This window comes from Rhinoderma darwinii, chromosome 12 (assembly GCF_050947455.1).
Source record: "Rhinoderma darwinii isolate aRhiDar2 chromosome 12, aRhiDar2.hap1, whole genome shotgun sequence".
NCBI lineage: Eukaryota > Metazoa > Chordata > Amphibia > Anura > Rhinodermatidae > Rhinoderma > Rhinoderma darwinii.
Window position 1 is genome coordinate 72412970 of NC_134698.1, and position 19952 is coordinate 72432921.

General features: G+C 40.9%; 1 protein-coding gene across 4 annotated transcripts in view; it reads right to left on the reverse strand.

The window, feature by feature from the left end:
- The window catches only part of MDGA2 (MAM domain containing glycosylphosphatidylinositol anchor 2), a 392414-nt gene that overhangs the window by 198921 nt on the left and 173541 nt on the right, over positions 1–19952 (reverse strand). For all 4 annotated transcript variants that reach the window (XM_075843991.1, XM_075843990.1, XM_075843989.1 and 1 more), the window contains exon 2: positions 4997–5136. In XM_075843991.1, the coding sequence (XP_075700106.1) occupies positions 4997–5136 (140 nt within the window). The remainder of the gene's footprint in view (positions 1–4996; positions 5137–19952) is intronic.

Genomic DNA, 19952 nt, shown 5'->3' on the forward strand with positions numbered 1-19952 from the left:
ATAGATGTGGGTATGCAGAAGGGAATAGAAACCTTTAAGTATAAACCAGCCAAAGTAAATCAATACTTCCTAGAAGCGGAGATAACATAGCGGAAGACAGAACACTAAAACCTTTTTTTTGTAGGACACGAATACAACAAACCATTAAATAAAGTCTTTATGAAGCTTGACTACACTGGATTTAATTTGAGCAGGCAGAGGTGGTCCGACCGAGCGTCTGGTGTATTGCTGTTAGGGGAACCTAAAGATTTCTGAGCAGGGCGGCTCTCTGACCTTACAGTGGTGTCTCCGGCACCTTCCAGTCCCTTCAGGACTCTTCTCCATATCAAAGCTGTCAGTCAGGTCAAGCTCTTTGCTATTGTCAGAAAGCTGATTGCCTCATCACTATCAAAGATGATCGCTCTTGGGGAAAAGAGCGGTGAACCAAATAACTTAATTGGCTAAAAGTCAAAAACATATTGTGTAGCATGAAGAAGCCGGTGTTCGTGTTGAGAAAATTACAGTAAAATGCAAGTAGTGCTTTACTATAGAGAATTATGATGAACTTTACAGGGGAGTGGAATGTATTGTAAAAGTATTGGGTTCAAGTAGAATAAGTAAAGGATCGGAGGAGGGAACAAAATCTAAAAAAATAAAAGTAGAGAATGATGAGACAGATAACAAACTTTTGAAAGGAGTCTCCAACAACCTGGTACAATGTTTACATCTTCATTGACTTAGGAAACTAGGACTTTAGAAGTGATTGAGTACCACTGATGACATCATCGGCTTTTAGGCAGCCAATTCTCAATAGAGCATAGTGCTCTGTAACCTATATATATATATATATATATATATATATATATATATATATATATATGAGAAATAATTTGTCCAATCTAGGGTGGAGGAAAGTTTATTACATATAGTATGCACACACATATGCCACATTATATGGCAGACATATGGGGGATTCAATTGTTTCCTAAGGAGAATATGGTACCGTACAGAAGCACCAGATGGCGGCACATGCAATTCCAGCAGTTCCTTTTTTTGGGATATGGGAGAATCTGATAGCTGCTCTACAGCTCCATGCTTAGTTTTATAAACTTCAAGTAACAAAAGTTGTACCCTTGTCTACCATGGATGAACTCAGATTGCTACTTCAAAGTCGTGTGTTTTGCTGCTGTAGGAAGTAGAGAGGGCAAACCAGTGCCAGGGTGAATGTGTGTAAGGATGTATATTTCATAACTTCCTGTGACCGGGTGACCGAATAACAGGCTCCATAGGCCAATATAATGGTGGTCTATGGTTCCTGCAGGATTTTAAGAAAACAAAACAAAGTGACATCTATATAATAAAGAAAATGTGTGCCTGCTGACAGTACAGTAAAATGATCACTCAAAAGCCAGGAAAATTCAGATGATTTTTTTTTTTGGTACATTTTATTTCTGTAAATATCTTCCTAAAGGGAGTGTTTAAATAATAGAAAGTCTGTGAGTCACGATAAGGTGTGAACTCTGCTTCTGTGTCACGGCTAGAGTTATTAGTGCGGCACATAGGAATATTCCGTTGTATTCTGCATATTACAGATAAATATTTTCATACTCAGCAAATATTTTCGCAGATCTCCTGAAAAAGTGCAATTGCTTTTTTTTTGTTTGTTTTTTTTGTTTTACTGTCTACTGATACAAAAAAAGGCTGTATGAGCAGAACTGCTGAGAAAAATAGGAAGGTTGGATACAAATTAGCAACAAAAGTGATTAACAATGGCAAAGGCACATTCTATATTAACCAATGTAATTCTGGAGGACCCTTGTGGTATACAAAGTTGGGGTAATATTTTGTACATTCTATGTAGTTAAATTCCTTTTAACCAATTCATATCCACAAGGAGGAGAAGGGCATTCCTGGTTAACACTTCTGGAAGAACCAACCCTAAATTCCTCACTCTTACTATTACTGTTAAGACTCCTGGTAGTCGCAAGCCTTACATGCCAGGCCATCATTGGCGCCAACTTCAGCAAGGACAGCTAATGCACCCTTTGTTACGGGCCCTTGGGATCAACCGCATCCTGTAAACACGGAACCAAATATAAGGCCTGATTACTACAACTTGAAGACACCCTCAAGATATTTTTTCTAGCTGATAGAATAGATTTCTATGGGTTGGATCACACCTGATTGTTTTGGCAGCATAGATTCAATGGTTTCACTCGCTGGTCCCACACTTCTAAACTCCCTACACTTATTGGTCACACTACCCAATTTATTTTTACATAAATATGGCCACCTATAGTCGATAAATCCACACATTAAAGGGAATATATCATCAAAAAATTACAGGTTTTTATATTTATTTTTTTTACATTTGTTTTTAAATCATTTTGTTACTATCCATATAAAAAAAAACTTCAAATATTGCAGTTTTCACACTGGCCACCAGAGCAGTCACAATAGGCTGACACTTCCTATTTTATGTATCTCACTTCTCTGCTTTGCTGTGTAGACTGGGACATATGAGCAGAGTCATCTCATTTGATTACAGGGTGGACACGTTATTGGCAGCTCTATTGTACTGCTGGAGGCTTAGATAATTCAGGATAGTAACACTTTACAAACAGAAAAGGCTATGTATGCGTTTCACTCTCTGGTTTATGGGGGAGGGGACTGTACTTCATCACTTCCTGGAAACTGTATTGACCTGTTAACATTTCTTTTATATAACACTCATGGATTGCAGCCGCCATAAAGCGCACATACCCTTATTATTGGCACAGATATGCTACATTCCCGTGATAAACGCATACTTTAATGAACTACAACTACTCAGTGATAGCCTTCACTCTAAATGCTTCCTCCAGATATAATTCTCACTCCACTAAATAAATCTTTATATTAAGTCTTGTAGACAAAGTGGTTTAAGTGCATTATAATTCTTGATTCCCTTTGATCTATTACATTAGAAGAAAAAAAGAAGGGAACCATGTCGATCTCCACTCTGAAGTACAGCCCCGTGATTGCTCATTAGTCTACCAAGATTACTTCTCCAACGGGTTTTACAAAGAATTTTGGCAAATAGACGGTTCTGTCATAACGTGACTCATCAGCCTTTTTTATGTTAGACGTCTGTGGTGCCGCATTGTCACATAGTCTTAAATAAAGTATGTTATCTCCAAATAAGCAGATTCATTTACAGCAATGGAACCGGCAGTATTTCCTGTCATTTGCACGCTGTGTAAGTCGTTCACTGCTTAAAATTCACAGCACATAGAGCCTGAGAGAAAGGCAAAAAGCCAGTAACAGGACGAAGTTGGCAAAAGCTACAGATATTTGTTTTCTAGAGTACATGACACATTACAGAACTGCAGGCATAATTACAACTAAAGCAATAATAAATTCAGTCCCATCTTGACAAAATCTCCGATAAGTATAGGAACGTACATGGCAGACAGGGAGTCTGGGAGGAGTAAATATGCCAAACAGGGCATATTTAGAGGAGAAGAGCTGAAGTTGTAGAAAAAAATAATATTTGAAGGTAATGTCAGCCCTTGAACACTATTGTGCTTTTTTTTTTAAATCTAAAAAGTCTGCGCTTATTAATTTCTTAATATATCTGTTTAGAGGTCAGAGCTCTGTTTTTCTGGTACAGTGCTCCAATTCCTCTGCATAGACCTAGAATTAAATGATAAAATTCTGACTGCTTTCAATCACCACTAGAGGGAGCTAAGGAGCTTACTTTACACTGTTTATACATTGAGTTCTATAATAACGTGGTAAGTCTCTAAGCTCCCTCTAGTGGTGGCTGCAGCAATACATTTTATTTATATCTCTATGCGGCAGATTTACTAAAACTGTTGTTTCATACTTAGTTATCTGCTCTGATGGAGTTAGATGCGAAAGACTTATGAGGAGGTGCATGCCTGTTAATAAACCTTCGCATCTTACCGCTGGCCGTGCGTAACAATGACCGTAACCTTATGCCATCCATTCCCCGACCCCATTTGGTCATAAAATAAGAAAATAGATGCTCAAGATACCGCTCCTATTCTCCCCACCGGATCCTCTTATGCTCTCACTTCAGACTGTGGCTTATATAATTTACTGATGCCAGGCAGTGCCAGGACCTTATATGTGGCGCAGCACTCAATATCATCAGTGCTGCAACACATACAACGTCAAGACGCTGCCTGGCATCAGTACGTTGTATAAGCCACAGCATGCTGAGGGAACTTGAGCGGAACCGTAGGGGAGAAGAGGAGCGGTGAGGTGAGTGTACATATATATAACTTTTTGTAGTCCGATACGGGGTAGTCTGATATAAGGGGGTTAGGTATGGGGCCCTGCATGGGCCTCTACCTTGCTACGCCCCACAGAGAGAAATCTACGCCAGCTAGGAGCTGGTGCAGATTTCTGCTATAATTTACAGAAGTTATCCCCGAGCTCTTTTGTAAGCCACACCTTCTTTTCCAACAATGGCGGAGGCGACATTAAAGACCCAAAAGTCGCAACGCAAATTGCAACTTTTCGGCCTTTTTGCCACTTCTCTGGCTTAGAAAGGTTGATAAATTCCCCTCTATGGCTATGCAGGGGATTTGGAGCGAAGTATCAGGAAAACAGTACTCTGCACACTATAAAGATAAATTGAGAAATTACCCAGCAATTAATTTTTAAAATAAAATCGACATGATGTTAAAAGGCAGAGATTCACTTTAAAGGACTTGAAACTCATGTATGACTCATCTCTCTTATCAGATGTACAAAATGGCATTCGAAGAACCTGGCAGTGCCAAGAAGCCAGTCTCACTGAATTCTGGACACTTTTTTTGTCACAGGCGAATCGGGAGACCCATCAAAGAGGTCCACCAGCCATACATGGCTCCTGAGCCACCCTGTGGCCACCCTGGGTAAAACCATTGGGGTAATAAACTTAATTCAAGGTATTTATGTATTTAGGGGTCTAAACACATAACACGAGACAATAAAAACAAGTATAATAAACATTTTTCTTACTCACCTGTGGCCTTGGGTGTCCTGTCACCAGACATGTCAACTCTAACGTTTCTCCTTCCCGTATTGTGTACACCCGTTCTGAATACCTCTCTTCTTCTATATTACACGCCAACCCTGAGTGGATGATCCGAACAGTCGGTGGGGCTGTCAAAGAAGGAGAAACAATTTACAATCACTACTATTGATATTTATTATCCGGATTACAGATTACGCTTGTGGTATAAGGAATACTCTTTATATTTACCCGATGCACCATAATTATTGACCTACACATATTTCCCTCAAAATCTTATACTGTACAGCAGTCGCGTCGCTAGCACTGGGGCACTGGATCTTTGGATCCCCGGTCGACTGCCACATAATGGCGTAGCTATAGGGGTTGCTACAGTAGCAATTTTGACTGGGCCCTAAACCAGCGGGGCCCGCGGCCTTGCACCATGTCTATAAACAGTTACTATAGTAACTAGGACCTATATGATAAACTACACGGGTCACTGTTACTATAGTAACTGACAGTATACTTACCCTCCTTGTTCCAGAGTGCAGCGGAGGACTTGACGTCTTCTCATGTCATGACGCTGTTCACCGCGCATTACGTCACAACGCTGGATGGTGTCAGGATCTCCACTGCCTCCGGAGCCGAAGAGAAGGGTGGTAGGCTTAGATACAGGGTCTAAAAGACAGTATCACACATGGGACCTGTATCTAAGCCTACCATGTGTTAGGCTTAGATACAGAGCCCAGCAGACAGGATCAGCACTGGAGCGATTAGCAGCGGAAGAAGGTGGCCTGGTCTGATGAATCACGTTTTTTTCCATCATGTGGACGGTCGGATGAGGCTTTTGCAGATGTTTCGGCTTATGCAGAAACCTTTCTCAAGCTTGAGAAAGGCTTCTGAGTAAGCCGGAACATTGCTGGTTTTGCATTCCTTGCCTGAAATTATGGTATGCCAACGACTTTTATTCTTCAATATTATAAAAAAAAAGTTCAAGGTGTTGACGTGGCCTTCAAATTCCCCAAATGTCAATCCGACCAAGCGTCTGTGGGATGTGCTGAAAAAATTGGTCCGATCCATGGAAGCCCCACCTTGCAACTTATAGATAGATAGATAGATAGATAGATAGATAGATAGATAGATAGATAGATAGATAGATAGATAGATAGATAGATAGATAGATAGATAGATATTTCTCCTTTGTACTACAATGTTGCCGCAATGTACATTCCGTTTTTACATATTTGACATTTTCCACATTCATTTACTGTATACATCATTTTTTTCGCAGAGGGAAAAGTCACCAATGCAGATTAACAAGAGAGAGAAATATAAAAGCTTCTTCTCTTCTAATAAACACCCACACATTCATTTCTTATATCAGACGGCGGTACAGCGTTCAGCCGATACTGTAATTCCCACCATGCACTGGAACTCTGACCATTACTTAATTCAATGTGTTTTTGTTACATTTTCTTTGCTGGCTTTATTAGGCATCATGTGTCAGACCTGCAGCGAGCGAGCCTTGAATAAGTGCCGTGTATCCTGAATTGACCCGTGATGTTTAGCATTTACAGGCTACAAGCAAATACACGAACGCAGTTTATAAAGCAATGAAGCAAAATAACAAACAAGTTGTTTCGTAAGAAACATTTTGCCTTTGAAAAGGTTCAGCTTTGCATCCATTTACTTACTACAGTCTTAAAGGGAACCTGTCACTGGGAGAGACCCCTTTAAATTGGGGAACTAATTGATGCCCTACTAATACTGAGCTAAAGGGCATAACAATGGATCAACCGTTTCCTGAATGACCACCCAAGATGTTAGAAAATTGCTTATCACTATTGCCACTCCCCTCTGTTAGCACTCGCGGCCAATCAGTGAGGGGGAGGGGGGGTCCCACATTTGTTTTCCTTCTAAGATGTTTCTAGGGCAGTTCTCCTGACCCTTTTTAGTGGATTCTGGTCTGAGAAGTATTTTCTGCAATAAAAAAAAAAGTGGGGTATGTACACATTTGCAATTTATAATTGCCCCAATACATCTGATATAAAAAAAATAAAGCAACTTTGCAAATAGTCTTGATTAAAAATCTCCTACCGTTTTGTGTCTACAGCACATATGCAGATTTATGTGTTACCGTGGTAAAAGTTTACAAATAAACCCTGCGTAATCTAAGGGTAGGATCATGGGATCAGCAATAGCACTACTCAAATCCCCTACAAATTTAGATAATCCGGGGTAGACATCCGTAGTTTAAATTCGGATTTCTGCCACGGATTAGCTCCATTAAAGTTCAATAAAGGTAATCTGCGGCTTTTCCATGGCTAATAGTGGTGCAGTCATTATTTTCCGGAGCATGTAAATAGGGCATAAAATATCCTATATACATGCGTTAACGGCGGAATACTTGCGGATTCTTTTCAGATTGAGGCGCAGAATCCATAACTTTATCCTGACAGAAAGAATCTACAATGTATTAGAATGGCCTGATCTTACAGTCATACTTCTTTCCATCAGTCCCCTAAATCTTCCTACATGCATCCTAAAATGCATCTTCTGTATCCTAAATTTTATTTTGCTTTTGAAGCTGCTGCTTGGCATTGAGTGTTGCTGCTTAGTTTACTGGTAAAGAATAAGGCTACCATGACAGCTCCCACAGGGAGTGTAGTCCACCTCTCCTAGAGTCATGAATGGCAATTCTGGCTAGTTATGTTGTGGCGATACCTCCCTGACTCCCATATTGCTGTAGAACTAGGAAGATTTGCACATTTGGGTGTCTGAGAAAGCTGGGTGACAACTGACAAAGCAGATATAACTCTGAAATGGCTGTCTAGAATATTTAAAGGGGTTGTACGTATGTGATTAGAAAGTATGTCTGCTCTTTTTTCCCCAGTAACAACGCCACTATTGTCTATGGTCTGTGTCTGGTACTGCAAAATTCAAGCGAATGTAGCTGAGATGCAATACCACACACCGCCTATGGACAAGGGTGGCGCTGTTTCTGGAAATAAAGCATCCTTTAAATGTATGGAGGGAGACAACAATTTAAAGATATACATTTAGGAAATAGAGAACTTATATGAAGCCGCATGTCCTCTTGTTAAATCCTCTCTCTCATAAATATAGAGCTTACTCTATTAAACCCAATATTAGCGGATAACTCTATAGTTGTGAACTGTAGAAATACAGACTTTATTAGATGTATTCCAAGCCTTTTAGCTGCAGTATGATGGATTAGTCAGAAGAAGGATTGATGGTAAACATCTCATAAGAAATCTATGGAATTCTAGCTATTAAGTCTTTTCCATTACTCCAGGTTAGGAGAAGGTTCTGGAATAAATCATATAATCGGGTTTGTGGCTTATTGCTGTCATAATTGCATTTGAGATTTCCTAGATCTTGCTTTTCCTGTAAGATAGGAGAGCCAACCATCTATGAAGAGCACTGCATCGAGAATATCAGACCTCAAGACATGCTCAAGTTTTTGTCAAAGATCCTGGGAGCATTGGGGAAAGATCCACAGTAAAAATTGTATCATGACATTGAAATAGATAATAGGGCCCTTAAAGTAGTTTCTCCGGGACATAAATATTGAAGACTAATCCTTAAGAGGCTCTGTCACCAGATTTTGCAACCCCTATCTCGTATTGCAGCAGATCGGCGCTGCAATGGAGATTACAGTAACATTTTTATTTTTAAAAAACTAGCATTTTTGGCCAAGTTATGACCATTTTTGTATTTATGTAAATGAGGCTTGCAAAAGTCCAAGTGGGCGTGTTTAAAAGTAAAAGTCCAAGTGGGCGTGTATTATGTGCGTACATCGGGGCGTTTTTACTACTTTTACTAGCTGGGCGTTTTGACGAGAAGTATCATCCACTTCTCTTCAGAACGCCCAGCTTCTGACAGTGCAGATCTGTGACGTCACTCACAGGTCCTGCATCGTGTCAGAAGAGCGAGGACACATCGGCACCAGAGGCTACAGTTGATTCTGCAGCAGCATCGGCGTTTGCAGGTAAGTCGATGTAGCTACTTACCTGCAAACGCTGATGCTGCTGCAGAATCAACTGTAGCCTCTGGTGCCGATGTGGCCGACACGATGCAGGACCTGGGGCAGGAAGTGAGTGACGTCACAGCGTGATCTCTCGAGAACACGCTGTGTCTGCACTGCCAGAAGCTGGGCGTTCTGAAGAGAAGTGGATGATACTTCTCATCAGAACGCCCAGCTAGTAAAAGTAGTAAAAACGCCCCGATGTACACACACAATACACGCCCACTTGGACTTTTACTTTAAACACGCCCACTTGGACTTTTGCAAGCCTCATTTGCATAAATACAAAAATGGTCATAACTTGGCCAAAAATGCTTGTTTTTTAAAAATAAAAACGTTACTGTAATCGACATTGCAGCGCCGATCTGCTGCAATAGCAGATAGGGGTTGCAAAATCTGGTGACAGAGCCTCTTTAGTATAGGCCATCAATGGTCAATTGGTGAGGTTTCGAAATACCGGGACCTCAGTTGACCAGCAAATTCAAGGGGCCTTTACTTGAATGGGACTGAGCTGGAGTACGAAACATAGATGCCCACACATTCAAGCACCCATGCCTTTGTAAACAATGAAGAGGAGGTGGCGCTAGCTGAAGCACCGCGGCTCTTTCGGTCTGCCGATTGACAGGGATTTCAGCTGATTAGTATCCAGTCCCTTGTGTTTGGTGCTTTGGTGTTTCAATTTTTTTTTATTAACAGTAATTTACTGCAGCTCTTATTGCTCAGATTGGCTGCTGTGCATAAGCACCAGCCCACCACAAATGAAGAGCTTAATTTCATTACAGCAAAGATAGAATGATTATAACTACTCAGGGTCAGACTTACAGTTTGTGCAACCCGTGCAGCTGAATGAGAGGAACCGGCAAGGAGACCAAATCTCACCTAAAAAAGAAAAATACTTTGCTTTCTACTCCCTACTAAACTGCAAACAAGGGACCTTGGTAATGGTTCTCATGGCTCAAAATTACTGGTGGGTACGTGAACTAGTGAGGGGCTGGTCGTATCTTTTTAAAAAAGTGAAATATTATCGTTGTTGGCAGCACATCTCCCTTTGTAAACAGGAAGAGGCGCTGCCGACATGATAATAAGGTATGGGGACGAGCGATCGTAGTAACGACCGCTCGTCCCCATCCATAGCTCCTTGTGTCTCGTGGATCGGCGCTCGTTGCACTGACCAAAATTGGCCGTTGTAATAGGGCCTTACGGGGCCTGTTCCTATTATTGCACAGGGAACCTCTTCCGTCGGTGTCCGCCCCTGAAACTACTAATGAAACTGTGTTAGGGTATCATAATGATGTCCTTATCAGTCTTCCAAAGTGACAGGTTTTCTGTAAAGCTGGCGTTATTTGGTCATGCATAAGTTGCTGGAATACCACAACCTCAATGGTTCCCTACGGAAAACAAGGTTGTGCATAAACTTGCAACCATAGCAAAAAAAAATAAAAATCTGGCCATGTAGGACTTTTTGTGACAGACGCAAGGTCACCCACGACTTTGCTTCCCATAGGGACACATTGAGGTCATGTGGCAGTAATCTTGTGCAACCAAATGTCATGATGTAGCCTCAGCCGTAAGTTTTGCTTAAAGGTTTAAAATAAAATACAAGTATAAAGAATAAACGTTGATTGAAACAAATAACTAGGAGGATTCGGCGTGGTAACAGGAGTGCGATAATTTAGCAGAGATTTGATGGAGACCAGCGTTCCAGATTTAACTTTATTTATTCAAGTAGAATGGCTCTCGAGAGCTTGTGTGCAAACATTACAGCTGATGCGCAGACAACAGATGTGTTTATATACTGATAAAAGAAAGGAATAGTACACAAAGGGGCGAGAAGAAAGGAAAATACTAATTCATATTTCACACCTAGTTTTACAGAGTTAACTAAAGGGCCTTTTACATCGGCCGATATTTGGCCGGTGCAGCTAGCGCCGATCATCGAGATATCATTGATCGTTGCTCATTTGCTCTTGTCACACGAAGCTATGGATGGGGACAAGCGGTTGCTACTCTGATCGTTCGCCCCTATATGTTATTATCATGTCGGCAGCGCGTCTCCCAGTTTACACAGGAGATGTGCTGCTGACAACAATAATATTTAACTTTTTTTAAATTATACGATCAGCAGATGATCAAGCGATTGCTCGTTCATCTGCTGATCGCTCCCCTGTTTACACAGAGAAATTATCGTCAACGAGTGTTCTATGGACACTTGTCTGCCCGATAACCGTCCAGTGTAAAACCCCCTTAAAATGCCAAAAATCATTAAATTACCTTGACACAATAGACTTTCATCTTACTGAATATTATTTTACGACATACAATTACTTCTCTTTTATCTATATTATACAAGGACGGACTATATAGTTTATACACAAACAAGTGATTTTGTGCAAGATAATAGCTTACTATATACAGTGGAGGAAATAAGTATTTGATCCCTTGCTGATTTTGTACTATTGCCCACTGTCAAAGTCATGAACAGTCTAGAATTTTTAGGCTAGGTTAATTTTACCAGTGCGAGATAGATTATATTAAAAAAAAATAAAGAAAATCACATTGTCAAAATGATATATATTTATTTGCATTGTGCACAGAGAAATAAGTATTTGATCCCCTACCAACCATTAAGAGTTCAGCCTCCTCCAGACCAGTTACATGCTCCAAATCAACTTGGTGCCTGCATTATAGACAGCTCTTACATGGTCACCTGTATAAAAGACTCCTGTCCACAGACTCAATGAATCAGTCTGACTCTAACCTCTACAACATGGGCAAGACCAAAGAGCTTTCTAAGGATGTCAGGGACAAGATCACAGACCTGCACAAGGCTGGAATGGGCTACAAAACCATAAGTAAGACGCTGGGTGAGAAGGAGACAACTGTTGGTGCAATAGTAAGAAAATGGAAGACATACAAAATGACTGTCAATCGACATAGATCTGGGGCTCCATGCAAAATCTCACCTCGTGGGGTATCCTTGATCCTGAGGAAGGTGAGAGCTCAGCCGAAAACTACACGGGGGAACTTGTTAAAGAGGCTCTATCACCAGATTTTGCAGCCCCTATCTCCTATTGCAGCAGATAGGCGCTGCAATGTAGATTACAGTAACGTTTTTATTTTTAAAAAACGAGCATTTTTGGCCAAGTTATGACCATTTTCGTATTTATGCAAATGAGGCTTGCAAAAGTACAACTGGGCGTGTTGAAAAGTAAAAGTACAACTGGGCGTGTATTATGTGCGTACATCGGGGCGTGTTTACTACTTTTACTAGCTGGGCGTTGTGCATAGAAGTATCATCCACTTCTCTTCACAACGCCCAGCTTCTGGCAGTGCAGACACAGCCGTGTTCTCCAGAGATCACGCTGTGTCGTCACTCACAGGTCCTGCATCGTGTCGGACACATCGGCACCAGAGGCTTCAGTTGATTCTGCAGCAGCATCGGCGTTTGCAGGTAAGTCCATGTAGCTACTTACCTGCAAATGCTGATGCTGCTGCAGAATCATCTGTAGCCTCTGGTGCCGACACGATGCAGGACCTGTGAGTGACGTCACAGTGCTGCACTGCCAGAAGCTGGGCGTTGTGAAGAGAAGTGGATGATACTTCTCATCAGAAAGCCCAGCTAGTAAAAGTAGTAAACACGCCCCGATGTACGCACATAATACACGCCCAGTTGTACTTTTACTTTTCAACACGCCCAGTTGTACTTTTGCAAGCCTCATTTGCATAAATACAAAAATGGTCATAACTTGGCCAAAAATGCTCGTTTTTTAAAAATAAAAACGTTACTGTAATCTACATTGCAGCGCCTATCTGCTGCAATAGCAGATAGGGGTTGCAAAATCTGGTGACAGAGCCTCTTTAATGATCTCAAGGCAGCTGGGACCACAGTCACCAAGAAAACCATTGGTAACACATTACGCCGTAATGGATTCAAATCCTGCAGTGCCCGCAAGGTCCCCCTGCTCAAGAAGGCACATGTACAGGCCCGTCTGAAGTTTGCAAATGAACATCTGGATGATTCTGAGAGTGATTGGGAGAAGGTGCTGTGGTCAGATGAGACTAAAATTGAGCTCTTTGGCATTAACTCAACTCGCCGTGTTTGGAGGAAGAGAAATGCTGCCTATGACCCAAAGAACACCGTCCCCACTGTCAAGCATGGAGGTGGAAACATTATGTTTTGGGGGTGTTTCTCTGCTAAGGGCACAGGACTACTTCACCGCATCAATGGGAGAATGGATGGAGCCATGTACCGTCAAATCCTGAGTGACAACCTCCTTCCCTCCACCAGGACATTAAAAATGGCTCGTGGCTGGGTCTTCCAGCACGACAATGACCCGAAACATACAGCCAAGGCAACAAAGCAGTGGCTCAAAAAGAAGCACATTAAGGTCATGGAGTGGCCTAGCCAGTCTCCAGACCTTAATCCCATCGAAAACTTATGGAGGGAGCTGAAGATCCGAGTTGCCAAGCGACAGCCTCGAAATCTTAATGATTTACAGATGATCTGCAAAGAGGAGTGGGCTAAAATTCAATCTAACATGTGTCCAAACCTCTTTATTAACTACAAAAAACGTCTGACTGCTGTGCTTGTCAACAAGGGTTTTGCCACCAAGTATTAAGTCTTGTTTGCCAAAGGGATCAAATACTTATTTCTCTGTGCACAATGCAAATAAATATATATAATTTTGACAATGTGATTTTTTTTATTTATTTTTTATATAATCTATCTCTCACTGGTAAAATTAACCTAGCCTAAAAATTCTAGACTGTTCATGTCTTTGACAGTGGGCAAACTTACAAAATCAGCAAGGGATCAAATACTTATTTCCTTCACTGTATATATTTGGGAGGGATCTCTTATTAGTATTTCTTGAGAATACAAGCAACCCATGCAAAAGTAGAGTTAAAATAAAAGAAGAAAATCTAAAGGGTTAAAGGGTGTGTACACTTTAGCAATTTTATATCTAAAATAAGAATAAAGTAAATTTGGAAATAGTCTTGATTAAAAAAAATTTATGTGTCTCCATGGTTACAGACTACAAATAAACACTGTGTGTAGTCTGATCTTGCAGTCATGTGTTACTCCATTTCATCTGCTTCCACTTGTACTGTCTGAAAAAGGCCAGAGGGAGTAGAGTAACACATGACTGCAGATTAAGACTACACAAGAGTTTCATTTGTAGTCTGTTACCATGGAGACACATAGTTCTGCATAGAAGCTGCATGCACAAATCAGTAAAAATAATAATTTTTAATTGGAGCAATAAAAATTGGTTGCGATAGTTTAAATAGCCTATAAATCCAATGTTTTGTGCTGAATTCGAATGTGATAATAGTTTTTAATATATTCTATCATGAGAAATGATTGTTTGAAATTACATTATCAAAGCATGAGGCTGGACTACTTCTAGAGTCTCATGACAACATGTCCCCATCTTAGTCCTTTCGGGTACAGTGGTGTCATTGAGTAGAGGCCTTGGGTAGATTCAAATCACCATCCACATCAATATCTACATCCTACCTTACTTGAATGTAAGTTATGTAGGGTATATAATGGACTATTGATGTTTTTGTAAAAATTTAATCGACACAAAGTCAATGTCTCTCACATCTCAATCATCTTCACATTCTTAATTCACGCCAGAAGAACTATTTTATTTTTTATTTTCTTCTGTTAGATTTCCTTCAATCTAGTGTAGACCAAAGAAGAAGTGAAGAGGTGTTTGCTGCTCCTTTTTTTTCCTTTCCGTTGTCTTACATCCTTTCATATCTAAGATTTTGAGTTTTCCCTGGTATGTCCCTTTAACAACATAAACCTAGTTTACCCGCATTTACCTTGTATTTTTCAATTTACCACCAATTATTACAAAAAAACCCTCTTCTGTAGCATTGTATTTGCTATGTCTTTTCTGTTTCTTTTGAGTATTGATCAAATTATCCATGACCAGTGGATGCCCAACCACCTGGAAAATTGTATTGCTTCCAATCACTGTCAGCTAGATAGAGGACAGTGTAAATCTCCAGTCTGAGAGGGTAATCCCATAGCCGAAGCAACTCTGTAATAATCCGACGGTCGCACGTTACTAGGGTCATGTCAGGAAATCAAATAGAGATGATACAGGTTCTGTTACAAGTAAAAAGTTGTATAAAACATAAAAAAAATTGTTATTTAAAAAAAAGTTAAAACTTTTTGTTGTTGTAGGTAAATGGATTTTACTAGCAGAGGTGGAACTTGAATCATTTAAAATGTGACATTCATGGCAGAGGGGTCTGTGGTCACCCTCAGGTTTTGCACCACCTACAGTTATGACCCTGACATCTAGTCAAAAAAGTTACGAATTTATTTTAGACCAAAAAACGTAGGGATCCAAATTTAAGTCTAAAAAGGGTTTTCCCATCTTAGAGATTTAAGACATAAAAGTTATGCCAGATCTCTGATCTCTGATCGGTGGTGTGCGTCCACTGGCAGTCATATCTTTTGGAGATCTGGTGAGGTGCAGTAGGGATTCGTAATACAATATCCACAACCTACAATGGGTCCATACTATACTTCCGTGTGCCTCTGAATTGTGGTATACTCTATGACATGGCATATTACGGAAATATTTTCTTCTAGAAAAATTGATTTAAGGGCAGAATGTGGTGCCTCATGGGGACTTTATATGGAGGAACATGCAATATGGACCTCTACGGACTCTAGGTGCAGCCCTATAGGGTCTTGTACTGTGGCGAATGCATTTTGAAAACTCTGTTTACAACTATATAAATATTTTCTTCGCCTCAAACCGGATCGGCCCCGACCAACGTATGACTCCATAGCCATTGAATATCATAGGTGCGCACAATGCTGTTCTGTAAAGGAACAAATTGAAACATAAAAAGGATTGATGCGCTGTCCGTCTCAGCGACAGATAGTCCCCATATATTATCCCCGACCCATAAAAACCCCTGATTAGTAGCATAAACAAGACACAAATAAAAAGCCGATATTCTGTCAGCCATTAAATGTGTTATTTTCTCTTTTTCCCCTCTTTTTTAATGTTCCTTAATTTATCTTAGGCTGTAATTTTTTTTTGCAATTGAACTAAGTCATACATTTCTGCAGAACACGAGAAAAAATATTAACGCATTTTTATTAGTATTATTTATTACAAGTGAGGGACTTTGGCTAGAATCTGTACTTTTTTTCATAAAATGCAGTCAACATAGCATGAAAGAATCCATTTCTGCCTTATTCCCTGCTGTAAATAAAACCAGTGCAGAAGATAGAGGGACGGAAAAAAAAAAAAGACGGAAAAAAAAAAAAAAAATTATGTCAAAAAATGTAATAAATTATTCCTTGAACGGCACCAAAACAATTTCTTGTTTCCCAATGAAGGATGTTGGTGCAGTGAGTTGACCTCTTTTTTTTCTCATCTCAATATCATTATGTTAGTGGTTCTATTTTATATATCGCTTTCTGCCAGTGGCCTAGATTAGTTTATCAAAAAACCATAGTGGCAATTTGTTTACCGTTTCGAGCAGGAGCTTGTACAATGAGCGTTCGGAGGAAATTCATCTCAAGACATCCACCGGGGGAGCAGTGGAAATCCCATTAAACCTGGGACTTATGCATAAAATCATGAACACTTTATAAGAAGAAGGGAAAGATAGAGTTTGGGATGTTATTAATGGAGACATTGTGATAGTCTCTGAGGAGTTGATGAATCTGTAGCCTCTGGAATTTCCTCCCGTGAAACAATAAGCAAGACCCGGGAGATTTAGTCTTTTTTTTTTTAAGATATGGCATCCTCTAAACAAATGTCTTAATAAAATATTCCCCAAGAAGCCATTGACCATTTAACTCTGCTGGGTTTAACTATAGAGATGTAGCGAGGAGGAATTTGTCATTGAACTGCTCTATTGGGCACCGTGATAAGGGAGTGAGTCTAAGTAGCTCAGTAAGGTTACCTAGAGTCCATGGAAACCATGGAGAACAACCAGTTGTTGCACCGGACAAACTCAAACTTCATCTGTACAGTAGACGCGTGTTCTTTGGGCCTAACAGAAGAAACTATTCGAAGGGCCTTCCATCGATCTCTACAGAGTAGTCCATATCCACCATTGATTACATCCGATATTATCTGCTGTCATTGTATAAAGGGCAGACAGTATCATTAACCGGTTGAGGACTGTCCACTATATATATATATATATATATATATACAGGTTTAAAGGAGTTATCCTATCTTGGACATTTATGGCACGTCCACAGGATATGCCATAAATGTGTGAATAAGATGCGTGTCCCGACCCTGGGACCCGTTCTACCTTGTTCGGCTGTCGCTGCTTCCCGACCACTTCCTGATGAGGTAGTCGGGAACTACCGTATGGAAACATTGTCGTTTGCTGTGCTATGTTGTTTCTATGACTCCCTATCACTTCTATGGGACGGAAACAGCGTAGCTCAGCGAGCGCATTTGTTTCCGTAAATCCAGACCACTGCAACATGATATGGCCGAGAAGCAGCAAGAGCAGAGCAAAGTAGAACGGGGTTGAGGGGGCTAGGTGATAGAGATAGGCACGGCGTAGCTAAAGGCTCATGGGCCCTGATGCAAAGATTCTTCTTGCCCCCCCCCCCAAACTTCTCATGGCTGACGGCCCGCAGCTTTCAGCTGCATCGCTGGGTCTCCTAAGTGACCCAACAATGCAGCACTAGCAGCCAAGGGCATCGCTAAGGTCTTGAAACGTCAGGGGAAATAACCCCAATATATATACCCCCCAAAAAAATGTGCGTGTATGTATATGTGTATATAGTGGACAGCATATCTATAGCACTACAACCCTATAGCTATGGATAGGATTAGATACAGTGGCTCAGCAGACAGTATCACACATGATAGGATTAGATACAGTGGCTCAGCAGACAGTATCACACATGATAGGATTAGATATAGTGGCTCAGCAGTAAAGTATCACACATGATAGGATTAGATATAGTGGCTCAGCAGACAGTATCACACATGATAGGATTAGATATAGGGCCCAGCTCGCTGACATTGAGTCCCCAGCGCTGTACCCAGGAAAGGTAAGAATAATAATTGTTTTGCTTTTTTATGTGTTACTAATTATTTTTGTGTGTTTGTGTTTTTTTACAGTTTTGGTTGTTGGACTACTTCGGATTCGAGGACTACTTCGATGACGGCTTTTTTAGAATTCTCAATAAAATGGATAACGAGAGTTGTGTGGGATTTTTATTTCAATAAAATATTTTTCCTATGTCTTTTTCTAAACTTTGTTACTACCAACTTAGTAATGGCCTCTGGCTGATTGACAGCATCCATTACTAAGGCGAAGCTTAATATTAGACATGAAGAGGCTATCACTAACCCGCATTATTACCCCGTTACCCACCGCCACCAGGGGTACCGGGAAGAGCCGGGTACGATCCAGTACCTGACCATCAGAAGTGATGGTTGGTTACTAGAACGGCCGCAGGCTGGTATTATTAGGCTGGGAAAGCCCAAAAACAGTGACCCTTCCCACCCTGGTAATGCTAGCCTGCTGCTGTTATGTTGTATTTGGCTGTTTATGAAAATGGGGGAAACCCACATCGTTCTTTCCAATTATTATAATTTTTTTTCAAAAAATGACTTTGGGTCCCCCCCATTTCTCATAACCGTCTGGGGCGAGTTTGTTTGACGTGCTGCTACTGATTTTTTTTTGTATCACCAATGCTTTTATTCTTCTATTTTCTGTAAGTATGGAATAAATCTTGCGTATTGCAAAAAAAACATAGGTTGTTGCACTATTTCTCCTCTTCTCTATTGCAGTCATGGGATTTATCCTGCTTGGAGCTGGAACATCGGGATACGGTGCAGAGCTTCGTGGTGCTACAAGGACCAGAAAACTGCACACATCTTCTCTAGATTGCTGATTGTCTATTGCTTGTGGAACCAGCAAAAGCGTCTATAAGACTACAGGTTGGACTGTGTTTCTCGTTGCTGTTCGAGCAGTGAAAAACTTTGTATACTTTTGTTTATTTCAAGGTGTTTGGATTTCACCTGAATTTTGCCTGCTCCGGCCTGATTAATATTCATTGTGCTCATTAGAGCCAGGATTTACCTATATAGTATATTAATATTAAGCACGGACTTAGTAATGGGCACTGTCAATCAGTTTAAAAAAAATACAAAGACATAGAAAAAACAGGTTTATTGAAATTAAAAAAAAACCCACACAACCCTCATTAACCATTTTATTGACAATAAAAAAAAAGCCGTCATCAAAGTAGTCCTCGAATCCGAAGTAGTCCAGCGACCGAACCTTTAAAAAAACACAAACAATCGGCGATTTAGTGTGAGAAAGTGACCGGAATGAAGGGGAAGTAGCACTCGTACGAGCGCTGCACCCCCTTCAAAACAGCAGATTGGCGGGGGTCCTGGGAGTCGGACCCCAACCCATCAGCTCCAGCAGACAGTGGTATTGAGCTTACCCTCCTCTTCGGCCGCAGCGGAGGTCCTGACTCCATCCAGGATCGAGATGTTGTGCGCAGCGCATAGCATTGTGACGTCATGCACTGCGCACAGTGCTATGACATCAGGACCGCCGCTGCGCTACAGAAAAAGGGGGGTAAGTACTGTCAGTTACTATAGTAACGGGGACCCGTGTAGTTTATTACATAGGTCCCAGTTACTATAGTAACTTTTCATTGATGTGGTGTCCCAGAGGTGCAATCCACATCTCTTGGACATTTATGACATATCCTGTGGACAGGGCCGATTCTAGATTTTCTGCTGACAGAGGCAAAAATTTAAATGCCGTCCCCCAGATTTTGAGTGGCATGCCCCTGACTGTTCTACATCACTACCAGCATCCTCCAACTCATGCCGTTGCCTTGCACTCCCCTGGCATGCGCGGTGCAGCGATGAAGCCGGG